This window comes from Haliotis cracherodii, unplaced genomic scaffold (genome assembly GCF_022045235.1).
Source record: "Haliotis cracherodii isolate W230 unplaced genomic scaffold, xgHalCrac1.p SCAF_4, whole genome shotgun sequence".
Taxonomy (NCBI): domain Eukaryota; kingdom Metazoa; phylum Mollusca; class Gastropoda; order Lepetellida; family Haliotidae; genus Haliotis; species Haliotis cracherodii.
This window is the reverse complement of record NW_027266297.1, coordinates 27,699,821-27,712,438: the sequence shown is the minus strand read 5'-3', so window position 1 is coordinate 27,712,438 and position 12,618 is coordinate 27,699,821. Positions and strand designations below refer to the sequence as shown.

Here is a 12,618-nt window from a genome sequence, read left to right as displayed (position 1 = left end):
CGTTAACGTACGTTAACTATTCTGTGAAGTGATTCGCAGTGTTAACAAGATATTGCAGTCAATGTCACGTTGATAGTGAAGACGGACGTGAGAATCACCGCCACACAGCATTAAGGGTCACGTCAATGGAGGAGTGAACCGTAACGGGTCATGCGGTCACCGAGAGCCGCGATGGGGTCAAACAGTCAAGACATGATCCTACATCAAGGCCGATGACACCACCCTCAAGAATTCAATGCAGTTTGTGGTCGCCGATTACACCTCGTATTTTCTGGAAAATGTTTTGAAAATTGTTCCCTTGACTTTGTAGAACGTTGATATCGCTATTCCCTAATACACGCCCTATCTTCACTGCGTGTTTCAACGGCTTCACCATGTGGACACAGTGTGCGCAAGCGCTTGAACCCTACAGTCCGTTTCCGCAGGCGTTTTCTATTAGCTGTATGCAGAACTTTCATCGGGGCATTTGCATTTGGCCAAAATTATTTGATGCTTAATCCGCTATACCTATAACTACTACACCTACTAATACTAATGTATAGAAAGAGTCAATTTGTTACGTCAGCACGATATGTGTTCGTTGTATTCAGGCTTCATATTAATAACCCTTTCGGACATTTCGATCTCACGAAAGTATCAGCTCGTGTCATGCTCTCATAAAGGTCAGTATGTTAAATGTGGACTGTGTATGCTCCACGAACTATTGTCTCATCACTGTAAATAGTTTCTGCTTGTCAACTTCTCAATGTCCCCGCCGTGATTCATAAGAAATAAACATTCTTCTTCCTGCCTTCTCGTGTTAAACGTTTTAAAATCCATCATACAGATGAGATGAGATGAAATGGGGTTTAACGTCGCGTCCAAGATTATTGCACTTATATAGCGACGTGCATGCACGTGTGTGTGTGGCTGCTTGTACTAGTCCGGACTAATGCCGATTTATAGTGCTAGCTCACCGAGATACCATGCCGCGTCCTTGTTTTAGCCCCTTAATGTCGAGCGCCAGACTGGGTACAACAAGTACCATCTTTTAACGTCTTTTGGTATGACGCGACCGGGGATCGAACCCCGGACCTTCCGCTCTCCGGGCGGACGCTCTACCACTAGACCACAGAGGCGGTCCATCATACAGTATCTGCCCGTGTTTTCTGAGGTTGTACTTCATTAACGTGTTGACCAATGACGATCCTGGTTAGAAGGTCTTCAGCAACCCATGCTATGTGAGGGGCGACTAGCCTGCTCATTGACTTGGCTGATGCGTGTCATCGTATCCAAACAGCGTGTATCGATGCTCCTGATATCAATCACTGGATTATCTGGTCCAGACTCAATTAATTACACTTTTCACACTTATTTTGCTTGGTTTATGGATTCGCTGACGTAAAAATAATTTTTTTTAGAATAACAAGGTATTTCTTTTTACTGCCAATGGTAAAGATCGTATTGATACAACAATGGAGATGTATATGACTAAAACTGAATCTTTTCCAAAAAAATTTTTTATCACTGTATGCCAAATTTGTTTTCTGGTTTACGGATCTCAATAGTTAAAAAAAAGTGACCAGTAGGTGGAAAGATACAAGATGCACTGTACAGGACTTTTAATCATCTTGTAGTTTCATTTGGACCAGTAAGGACATAAATTGGAAGATTTGGAACAATTTTTGCTCTTTTTTTATTTGTTTGTTTGTTGTTTAACGCTGCACTCAGCAATATTCCAGCTATATGACGGCGGTCTGTAAAATAATCAAGTCTGGACCAGACAATCCAGTGATTGACATCATGAGCATCGATCCACGCAATTGGGATGGATGACATGTATCAACCAAGTCAGCGAGCCTGACCACCCGATCCCCTTAGTGGCCTTTTACGACAAGCATAGTCGCCTTTTACGGAAAGTATGGGTTGCTGAAGATCAATTCTACCAGGGAATCTTCAAGGGTCTGCTTTTTTGGGTACTTTAAATAGTCCTGTAATCGGAAGGAGCATATTGGGTTTTTTTTAGAGTTCTGTTCTTTAGGGTAAGAAAAATGTTAAATGAGCATTTATTGATTACAAGTATCTTTCATCATGTTCATGTTAGGCAGTTCATTTATCTACCTGTTCCCAATAGTTGTTTATGATCAGAGATATTGAATTTGTGGGGTATCAACCAAATAACATTGTGCTAACTCATGTAACAGAAACTTTGCAATGTTCACCAAATAATCTGACCCGTCTCTTTGGAATGTGTCTTATTTGGCATTTCCTGAAGTTAATATGATAGCGTGAAATGTATACATTAATCATTTTAATATGCAATAAATATCTGTCAAACAATCTTCATGATCTTCTTTACTTATAATTCTTATCAAATGTATCCACTTAAAGTAATGCTAGGTCAGTTCCAAAATCAATTTAGCACGGTTAAATCTAAAGGTAGCCTTGCTCTACATTGAAAACACAGCATGTTTGTCTCCCAATTTAATATGTTAATAGTTGCTTTGATTTTGTATTGTTTTGTAGATGTATTTTATATTTATTTAATACATCAATGGGGTCATGATGATGGTGATGATGCAAATAAAAACAAATGTAATCTATTTCTGAACATGCTGAATATATTTTCTGATTATGGATTTTGTCTCCGATAAATCACATGCATCAACTGAATGAATCTTGACTAATCCGGACTACTGCCTAACCAAATTAAACTTTTGGCCACGGCAAGGTTTTGACAAGTTCCACTGTACAAATACATCTGCAGAAAAAAATGGTTCTGATTTAAATTCAAAAGTGTCATATTTATTATGTCAAAACACAATTTCTGTATCACATGTTGTTCAAGCACAAACTGTTTTGACATCACACATTCTTTGAATAACACACAAACTTTGTTCAGGTCACTGGTCACACGTTGATCAACACACAAACTTGTGCTGAGATCAATAGTCACACCTTCCTCCACACACAAACTCTGTGTTAGGTCATTGGTCACATGTCCCTCCACACACCTTCTGGGTTGAGGTCACACGTTCCTCCATACACAAACTCTGTGTTGAGGTCACACGTTCCTCCATACACAAACTCTGTGTTGAGGTCACACGTTCCTCCACACACAAACTCTGTGTTGAGGTCACACGTTCCTCCACACACAAACTCGGTGTTGAGGTCACACGTTCCTCCACACACAAACTCTGTGTTGAGGTCACACGTTCCTCCATACACAAACTCTGTGTTGAGGTCACACATTCCTCCACACACACACTCTGTATTGAGGTCACACGTTCCTCCACACACAAACTCTGTATTGAGGTCACACGTTCCTCCAGACACAAACTCTGTGTTGAGGTCAATGGTCACACGTTCCTCCATACACAAACTCTGTGTTGAGGTCACACGTTCCTTCATACACAAACTCTATGTTGAGGTCACACGTTCCTCCACACACAAACTCTGTATTGAGGTCAAACGTTCCTCCACACACAAACTCTGTATTGAGGTCACACGTTCCTCCAGACACAAACTCTGTGTTTAGGTCACATGTTCCTCCACACACAAACTCTGTATTGAGGTCACACGTTCCTCCACACACAAACTCTGGGTTGACTCTGGGTCACACGTTCCTCCACACACAAACTCTGGGTTGAGGTCAATGGTCACACGTTCCTCCATACACAAACTCTGTGTTGAGGTCAATGGTCACATGTTCTTCCACACACACACTCTGTGTTGAGGTCAATGGTCACACGTAGCTCCGTACACAAACTCTGTGTTGAGGTCAATGGTCACATGTTCCTCCACACACACACTCTGTGTTGAGGTCAATGGTCACACGTTGCTCCGTACACAAACTCCGTGTTGAGGTCACTGGGCAAACTTTCCTTCACCTTCTCTTTCCGTTTCTTTTTCTTTAACTTCCTCTTCTGATTTTTTGTCAATTTTGTCTGATCACCTGAATTGGAATCAAAATTGTTTGTTTGTTTTGATGATTCAGATTTTACATCCAATGGTCCTGACTCACTTCGAAGCACATCAGCTTTATTTGGATCAATCTTAAACCTTTTTCCTCTTCTTTTTCTCCTTTTATATGGTGTTTGAGCGCCATCATCAGCTGAAACACCAAAATGCAATATGAATAACTTACATTTACAAAAAAATAATTAGTTCAATACAGCACGATTTCAATGTCTGTTTGGTTGTTTGTTGTTTATTGCTGCACTCAGCAATATCCCAGCTATATGATGACTGTCCGTAAAGTCTGAACCAGACAATCCAGTGATTGACATCTTGAGCATAGATCCACGCAATTGGGATACGATGACATGCATCAACCAAGTCAGCAAGCTTGACCACCCAGTCCCATTAGTCGTCTCTTACAAAAAGCATAGTCGCCTTTTATGGTAAGAATGGGTTGCTGAAGACCTATTCTACCCCTGATCTTCACGGGTCAACATGATTTCAAACACCAAGGTCCGCCTCCGTGGTCTTGTGGTAGAGCGTCCGCCCGGAGAGCGGAAGGTCCAGGGTTCGATCCCGGGCCGTGTCATACAAAAAGACGTTAAAAGATTGTACTTGTTGTTACCCTGTCTGGCGCTCGGCATTAAGGGGCTAAAACAAGGACTGGTCGGCTCGGAGTCAGTATACTGTGTCTGAGTGGGGTATTCGTGTTAAACTGCGGCATGGTATCTCAGTGAGCTAGCACTATAAATCGGCATCAGTCCGGACTAGTACAAGCAGCCACACACACACATACACGTGCATGCACGTCGCTATATAAGTGCAATAATCTTGGACGCGACGTTAAACCCAATTTCACCTCACCTCAAACACCAAGGTCATGCCACATTACAAAATATATATAGGCTGACCCAACTAGAGATACTAAGGCAGAATATGAGGACGAAAATGAGAATCGACTGAACACAATGTGTGACCTGGTCGATTGGTCTCCTCCTACTGAACTCAGTCATCCAGTGATTGACATCATGAGCATCAATCTACACAATTGACATGTATCAACCAAGTCAGCAAGTCTGCCCACAACTGAACTGACTGAACTTGGTATGGCTTGGCGATATTCCCATCTAGAGTCTGCCCTTATACAACAGTGCCTTGAGAAAATACATCATTCTAACACAGGTTTACATCTGACATTATGGATACAAATGAAAATTCGTTAGCCTTTCTTCAGGGTCAGGGGGGTCGTGTAGGCCCGGGGTTAAAGCGCTCGTTCGTCACGCTGAAGACCCGGGTTCGATTCCTGACACGGGTACAATGTGTGAAGCCAATTTCTGGAGTTCCCCGAAGTGACATTGCTGGAATATTGCTAAAAGCAGCGTCAAACGATAATCACTCACTCTTCAGGGACAACTTACCTGGTGGTCCAAAACATGTTATGTGTCAAGCAGAAATGTCAGAAAGCTTGCTGGCATCTAAAGTGAGTGGTCCCGAGGGCTGGTCCATAATTTATACCCCACATACTCACACACACCCATCTTCATGAGGCAAGGGAGTTAACTGACCATAAAATTCCGGTTTCCACCCTTGCCAAACTAGGCTGGAATTTCCAAGCTCGATTGTAGCGCCACCAGTGGCTATTATGAGTTATGTCCCTTCCATTGACCAATCAGATACCATTTCTTATATCACTTGCATTTGCTTCAAACAAACTGTCGGCCCCCGGTCAAGACAATCTGATCAATAATCAAGATCTATACGTAATTAGACAGGTTTCACCTCATGAAGTGCATCAAATCACTTGAGTACCCTTTTTACTACAAATGATTGGTAAACCCTGCAGTTGACCAAAATCTGCACGACAGTCTCCATGTAGTTATGTTACGCTATTTTGTATTGGACTATGCATAGACTCGTCAAGCCAGCCAAAACAATCTGTTTCTGTCTCCAAAGATACATCAGCACAGATATAAGAACAATACATATTAGATAGCCATATACATATACCAGAAACAGACACTTACATTCGTTTGTCTCTGACGAGGCTGATTCACTGGAGACGGGAGGTAACTCTGCTGAGGTTTTGACATTGTTGTTGACAGAGTTGTCCCCCCAGTCACAGGGAGCTGGAGACACGGTGTACACCTTCCTCTTTGTAGCCACCTGGTGGCTGGGGCTTGTCCTGGTTGTCTCATGTGATGACTTATCATTCTGATGCTTCACCAGGTCAGTATCTTTGTCTCCATAGAGTCTGTGTAGCACTCTGTCCTTGAAAACTGAAACATGGGCATGTCATAACAGAAAAAGAAATTCAAATTATTGAATAGATACTTAACGCCAAAAGAAGCATGAATCATTGAAACATAGAGAGAATAATGTACATTAAGAGATGTTTCCAATGTGTACCACTTAATGACAAAACTAACAATCAGTCAAGTGTTACCACAGTGTCTCTATTCTTATCACGATATGCTGTACGTGATTTTCAAACTTAACACCCAAATCCTGCCCGAGACAAATGGTGCATCTTGTCACATGTGATATGTTCATGAGCGTTGATTCAAACAACATACAAGTATGTTTGTTTGTGCATCAAACCAAACTATATCTCTTGAATATGAGTAATTCTTCATCTATTAACCAACATGTATGTTTTTTGTGTTTCTTTTGTCCGTGTGTTTATTTGCAGACATTCTTTAGCTGAGGCAAAATATTTAAAAAACTACATCATTAAACAGATGCCAAATAGAACCTGTACCTATTCTGAGTTGACCTTAAAGTAACATGTATGGGACCATTTATTGGAACTTAATGTCCCATCGGGCATTACCTTCCCTTATAGCTAAAATAGATAGAATTATCACAAAAAGGCTGAATGTTATCAGAAATCTGTGGGCCACTGTAACTTGACAGCAGCCTGCATTTCCCTAATGACGGGCTGCTATCTGTTCTATTGTCATGTGACATCACTGGCGTCACATGTCTTGTTTGTGGCGTCATCTTATATCATAGTCTATGACGTTGCTATACGTAACTCAGTGACCTCCGTTGTGAGGTTCTTAATACAGCTACTAAACTTGTGTTGCTGTTTGTTGTTTTGATCATTTTGGGGTTAGCTAATATTCTATCCTTGATCTGTTCAACTAGCCTCCTTCGTCAGGCTATTTACGGCAGACCTCGAGCTTCTGTAAAATGATAATGCCCTGACAAATATTGTTACCTTTATAGGGGCGGTCGGGTAGCCTAGTGGTTAAAGCGTTCGCTCGTCACGCCGAAGACCCGGGTTCGATTCCCGATATGGGTACAATGTGTGAAGCCCATTTCTGGTGTCCCACGCCATGATATTGCTGGAATATATTACTAAAAGCGGCGTAAAACCAAACTCACTCAGTCACTCACAGTTACCATTATATTAGTAGGAGTAGTTGGCATTTATATACTCAAAGTGAGTGAAACCTTTGAACAGTATTTCAGTTTTTACATAGCATCGAATCCAGATTTGCCACAACACCCATGCTCATGGCCGGATATATTGAACCAAAGTTGATGAAATCATGCATCACATCAGACTCTTTTCCCACATGAAGCAAACACGGTGTGACACAAGTAACCAACCACAATGAATTAAATGTGTTGTCAGTTGACGAGAAGTAGTGAAGAAACTTATTTCAGACATTGAGATGTTTCCAATAACAATGAATAATGCGCGCGCCCAGATTGACAAATCGACCCTGGACTGGAAACGGTATCCCGAATAGCGATGTAATATACACATCCCATAAAAGATCTACTACCCATCGTGATATTTTAACTGTTGGGAAACGTCCTTGGGCTAGCGGACTCTATACCTGTTGTCTACCCCTGTAGTGTTGCTGTCGCCTAATGTTAACCCCTCACAACTGAGGGTTTACTAATATACACGTTTTTGTTACCGTAACAAAACTGTAAATGTTATAGGAAATGGGCTCCGTGTAACAGACTGCACTTACATGAATCTTTGTCCATCTTCACGTCTGTTTATCGTACCATATTTTGATAATATCAAACTGCATGCCTGTTCTTAAAAAGCTAACCAATTTTAACGGAAGTGCTTTTATCAGTGTCACCTAGCGAGTGTAAACAAAGGGACATAACTCCAAAAAAGCATTAGATGCTATTTAGGCGTGGTAACAGATTAGTGATGTTGCTTAAAAAAAAAGGAGTACGAGGATTTATGCGACAATAAAAACAATATAGGCATTGTTGTTACGAAGTTGTTGTCTGTCATATCTCCCCTTTCTGCTGGCTGCCGACATCACAAGAATACAAGAATATAACCGACCGTGTCCCCGCACAAGAAAAACATATACAACACAACATAATGAAGCATGTAAATAAATCATATATACCACTACATAAATCGTTCTTATCGTTATTAAAAATAGAGGTGCCGTTTTCGCCCAAGAAGTCGATGACGTTTTGCTGAGGTGCCTTTTCGCCTGCACCCTGTTCAATAAGTACTGATTAAAATACATTTTGACTCACCCAGCTTTTACAGATAAAGGTTTTGTACTTAGAACGATCCAAAGTGTAATGAAGAATTACTCAGTCAGATGATACCATGGTCGTATTTCAAAATATGTGTGTGTTTTAGGTATAAAGTTTAAGGTAAATTTGCTTTAAAACTGTTGTTTTTCATGTTGTTGTTGTTTGTTTTTTGGGGTTTGTATTTTTTTTATTTTTTTTTTTGGGGGGGGGGGGGGGGGGTGTTTGTTTGTTGTTGCTGTTTGTTTGTTTTTTTTTTGGGGGGGGGGGTTGGGGTTGTTGTTTTTTGTTTGTTTGGTGTGGGGTTTTTTTTGGGGGGGGGGTGGTAGTTAAGGTTGTTTTTATTGGTGTTTTGGTTTTGGTGTTTTTTTCTTCTTCTTTTAAAATTATTTTTGTTGTTTGGTTGGTTGGTGTTTGGAGGGGGTGTCCAAAATGACGATTTACACAGCGGATAAACTTGGTAAGCCAACTCAACGGAATCCTTCCGCCAGCCCCCTTTCTATTATAAGTTACGATTTATTATCAAATGTGTTTACAGAAATAGCTTTGCATTGAACAAATAAACAAGATATTGGCCATGTGAAATATTTTAAGTGGGTTCGGACGGAGCCGTATCTATATGAATTTATGAACACGTATAGTGTTATTATTTGTAAAATAGCTTGGACTTACACTGAAATTTACATCACTACAAAACGTCATCATTACCTGACAATCTTGTACTAAAACGTGCAAGCATTTTGCACGGAACTTTCGCCAGTGTGTTATGGTGATAGACGCCTATCCATTTAGGTCCTGGTCAATCAAAACATGGTCACTAGCAAAACAAGTACGTGAAACTCGCAGAACGCGTGGCGTCAGATTACAGGACAATAGCCAATGCTTGAAATCGCAATGTTTTCATTTCATCCAAATTTGTAATTTTGCCAAGTCTACTCAGACAACGAGTGAGAATAGTTTGTATGTTCAAGCGATAATCCGTTTGAAATATTTTGTCTACCGATCACTTTCTGGCGTTTAAGGACTACTTTAAAGCTATAAGGTGGCAGTACAGCTTTCGACACGCGCAACATTGTGCTGAAAATGAAATATACCAGTTTGCCTGAAAAGGCGTTTGTTACGTGATGCCGAAAGTTGCAGAGGGCGCAGACGACGGACCGACGGAGGACGGTACTGATATCGCGATGGTGTGTGATGTGATTTATCGCCAGTCGCGATCCCTGAGTTTACCAAACAATACATATGACTATACCATTGAAAGTCTCAGTGGTGCAACCTTATCGAAAAAAGACGTTTCCCTGGGTCGTTTGTTAGGCTCAGGGGGGTTTGGGTCGGTGTATTTGGGGACGTACAAAAACAAAGAAGTTGCAGTCAAAATTCTCCACGCTGTAACCAAGAACCCCCAAGCTCAAATACAGAGCTTCAAGGCTGAGCTGGCGATTTTGAACTTCAAACATCCCCATATTGTCAGGACCCTCACTGCAACGACGCTGGAGGACTTCAACGACGGTGCATGGATAGTGATGGAGTATGTGAGCGACCAGACACTACACGGTGTTATAAACAATATGGACCAGCAGTTGTGTATGGTACGGAGGCTGAAGTACGCCCTTCAGATTGCAAGTGCTATCCAATACGCTCACGACAACTGCATTGTACACTTGGACATTAAACCGGTGAACATTCTTCTCACCCAAGATGACGACTGCAAGTTGGGCGACTTTGGTTGTTGTCAAGAAGTGGAGTTCAATACGGGTCGAGTTAGTCCCACAAACCGATCTGCGTTAACCGGAACCTTTGCATACCGGGCACCTGAACTCCTCAAAGGAGGGCCGCCGTCTTTACAAGCTGACATTTATTCCTTTGGAGTGACATTGTGGCAGATGCTAAGTCGGGAAACTCCCTACGCTAATGAAAACCAGCACGTTGTCATCTTCGGTGTCGTCGCGTATGGACTCCGACCAAAACATCCCGTGATTGGAGATGAGCCGTTTGATAAACTGTATCAAGATCTGTACACCCAGTGCTGGGTTGCTGGCCCGGAAGACAGACCGACGTCCACTGATTTGATGGAAATCTTGGAAACTTGGAAACAATATCTCGACTAGGTTGGTATTTTTCAACATGATTCATTTCATGTGACCTCAGTGCTCTGTTACCGAGATAGCATCGAAGATTGGCCAACATTATCAGAGGTTACCAACACCATTGCTCGTGATGTTTCGATTTGACTTGCTTGATATGAAATGAACAATAGTGATCCGTGTTTTAGGTTGAGATACTTATCACACTTTGTGTCCCCATGACATAATTTCTATATGGGGTTTCTATATGTTCCGTGGGTCACGCTGACATATCTGATGACTGCTTTTGTTTTGATGGTGCCAAGGGTATTATTTCAGCTGTTAATAAATGTGCACCCGACAGTCTATCGTGATATAAGGTGCTACTACTTTGCGATCGTGATTTATAAAAAAGTGCTGAATATATTCATTAATTATGTTTATTTAATTTGTGCTACATTGTTCAAAGTATTTGTATCTTGTCTGCAGCGAACTTTAACGCTGCTTTATGTATATATATATATATGGATCATACTTACTGAATTGATATCATAACCGGAGTGTCTTGTGTGTTGTTCACGCTCCGAACAAGTGCCCGTAGGCCTGTATATGAGATATATGATTAAAAAAAATAGAAAAAAAATAGTATCATCTGTTATATCCATTATTTCAATGGAGACAAAAAATGTTATTGTTAATATTTTTTTATACATTGTTATACATCGAATGTTGTGACGTCATGTATATAGTTTGAATCTGTCCAAGTTTTATTTTGTCATGTTGTTGGTATGACATATACTGTACATTTACACAGCTGTATATATTATCAGACATTGGCGTTTTTGCCAACCTGAAAAATTGTACCATATCGAAACAGCACGTGTTGTAAATCTATAACCTATTGACCTACTAACTTCCTCTCACTGATCACAAGTTGTATATTTTGTAAAAAATTGTAAAAGGACTAATATCACGGAATTGTTCCTTTCTATGTTGTAATTAATTTGTACATATACACTTTCGCATTTTTACCTTTTTTACAATGAGACAAAATGCTTTTATTTTGTATTCGATATGTTAGATGACACTGCTTGTAACATAGTTAGGGAAGAAAGCAACTTGTAAATATTGAAATCAGAATCAGTGTCGATGTTCTGTGAAGTGTAACCCAATTTGTTCTTGCAATACACTTTCACTATTTTAGATTTATAGGTAAAGCTTCCGAACGTAAACCCTGCCGCAAAGTTTGAAAAAAACATACCCCTGGTTAAAAGTATCATTTATTTAGCACAGGAAAATGAATTGGAAGCAGGGTTACTGACGGAAATCTTTTCCGATTTAGTCCTTATTTATAAATGTAATATTTTCCCATGTATGTGGTCTAAATAAGTTCTATGATCTACATGAGTTATCGCCCATGAGTTGTAAATACCAGTAAGACCCACACGTCAATCAACTTTACGAAATAAACTATTGTTATCAACGACGTTGCCTTATTTATTCACTTGACACTGACAAGGTTCGACCTAATATCGTGCAGCACGCACGGCATCAAATTACAGGTACCCCAAAGAAAGGCTCTATATGCCATATCTTGCACGCGCAGCACGTGTATTTGCTAAACTTGGCTCATATACCCGTCACGGAGTGCACGTAATTTCCAGGAAACAAATTACTTAAATACATACTGTGTGCCTGACTTTATTGTTTGCATCAGATTGGACTTAAATTTAAAACATCAAATGCTGTATGTGAATGTGGGTAAAATTATTTTACTTTAACAAACAAATCAACATAATATCATGGTAGGCAATGCTCATACAAACTGTCATCAGATGTAATAAGAAACGGGGTGGTCTGGCCACAACTCCCCCTCTGGATCCACCACCGATCTTAATACACAAAGGGGCATTATTCCGTATTAAGTGTTCGTTACAATACGGACAATTTAACCGGCGACGGTACCGTCGAGATTACAGAAATCATTAAGGACCATGTTTAAATAATTTCATGATATTTATTATACCTATTCCTTTACCAAAGAGTTACCAATGTTGTTGACGTTAATGTTACTTAATGTACCTATATATAG

The 12,618-nt window shown here is 40.5% G+C and overlaps 2 protein-coding genes across 2 annotated transcripts; one reads left to right on the top strand and one right to left on the bottom strand.

The window, feature by feature from the left end:
• Positions 1-2,853: 2,853 nt before the first annotated feature.
• LOC139480178 (protein FAM133-like) lies at positions 2,854-8,017 on the bottom strand. Its single transcript, XM_071263209.1, has 3 exons — positions 7,929-8,017; positions 5,964-6,215; positions 2,854-4,093 (listed from the first exon to the last, which is right to left on the bottom strand). The coding sequence occupies exons 1-3, from the start codon at positions 7,942-7,944 to the stop codon at positions 3,804-3,806; spliced, it is 558 nt and encodes a 185-aa protein (XP_071119310.1). The 5' UTR covers positions 7,945-8,017; the 3' UTR covers positions 2,854-3,803.
• Positions 8,018-9,587: 1,570 nt separating this feature from the next.
• Positions 9,588-10,571, top strand: LOC139480050 (serine/threonine-protein kinase mos-like). Its single transcript, XM_071263031.1, has one exon. The coding sequence runs from the start codon at positions 9,588-9,590 to the stop codon at positions 10,569-10,571; it is 984 nt and encodes a 327-aa protein (XP_071119132.1).
• The last annotated feature ends 2,047 nt before the right edge of the window (positions 10,572-12,618 follow it).

Excerpts from the sequence above, each read along its gene's own strand:
- LOC139480050 (XM_071263031.1), top strand. The coding sequence starts at position 9,588 with ATGCCGAAAGTTGCAGAGGGCGCAGACGACGGACCGACGGAGGACGGT.
- LOC139480178 (XM_071263209.1), bottom strand. Across the intron at positions 4,094-5,963 it reads CTCGTCAGAGACAAACGAAT|CTGATGATGGCGCTCAAACA; the intron begins GTAAGTGTCTGT and ends TTGGTGTTTCAG.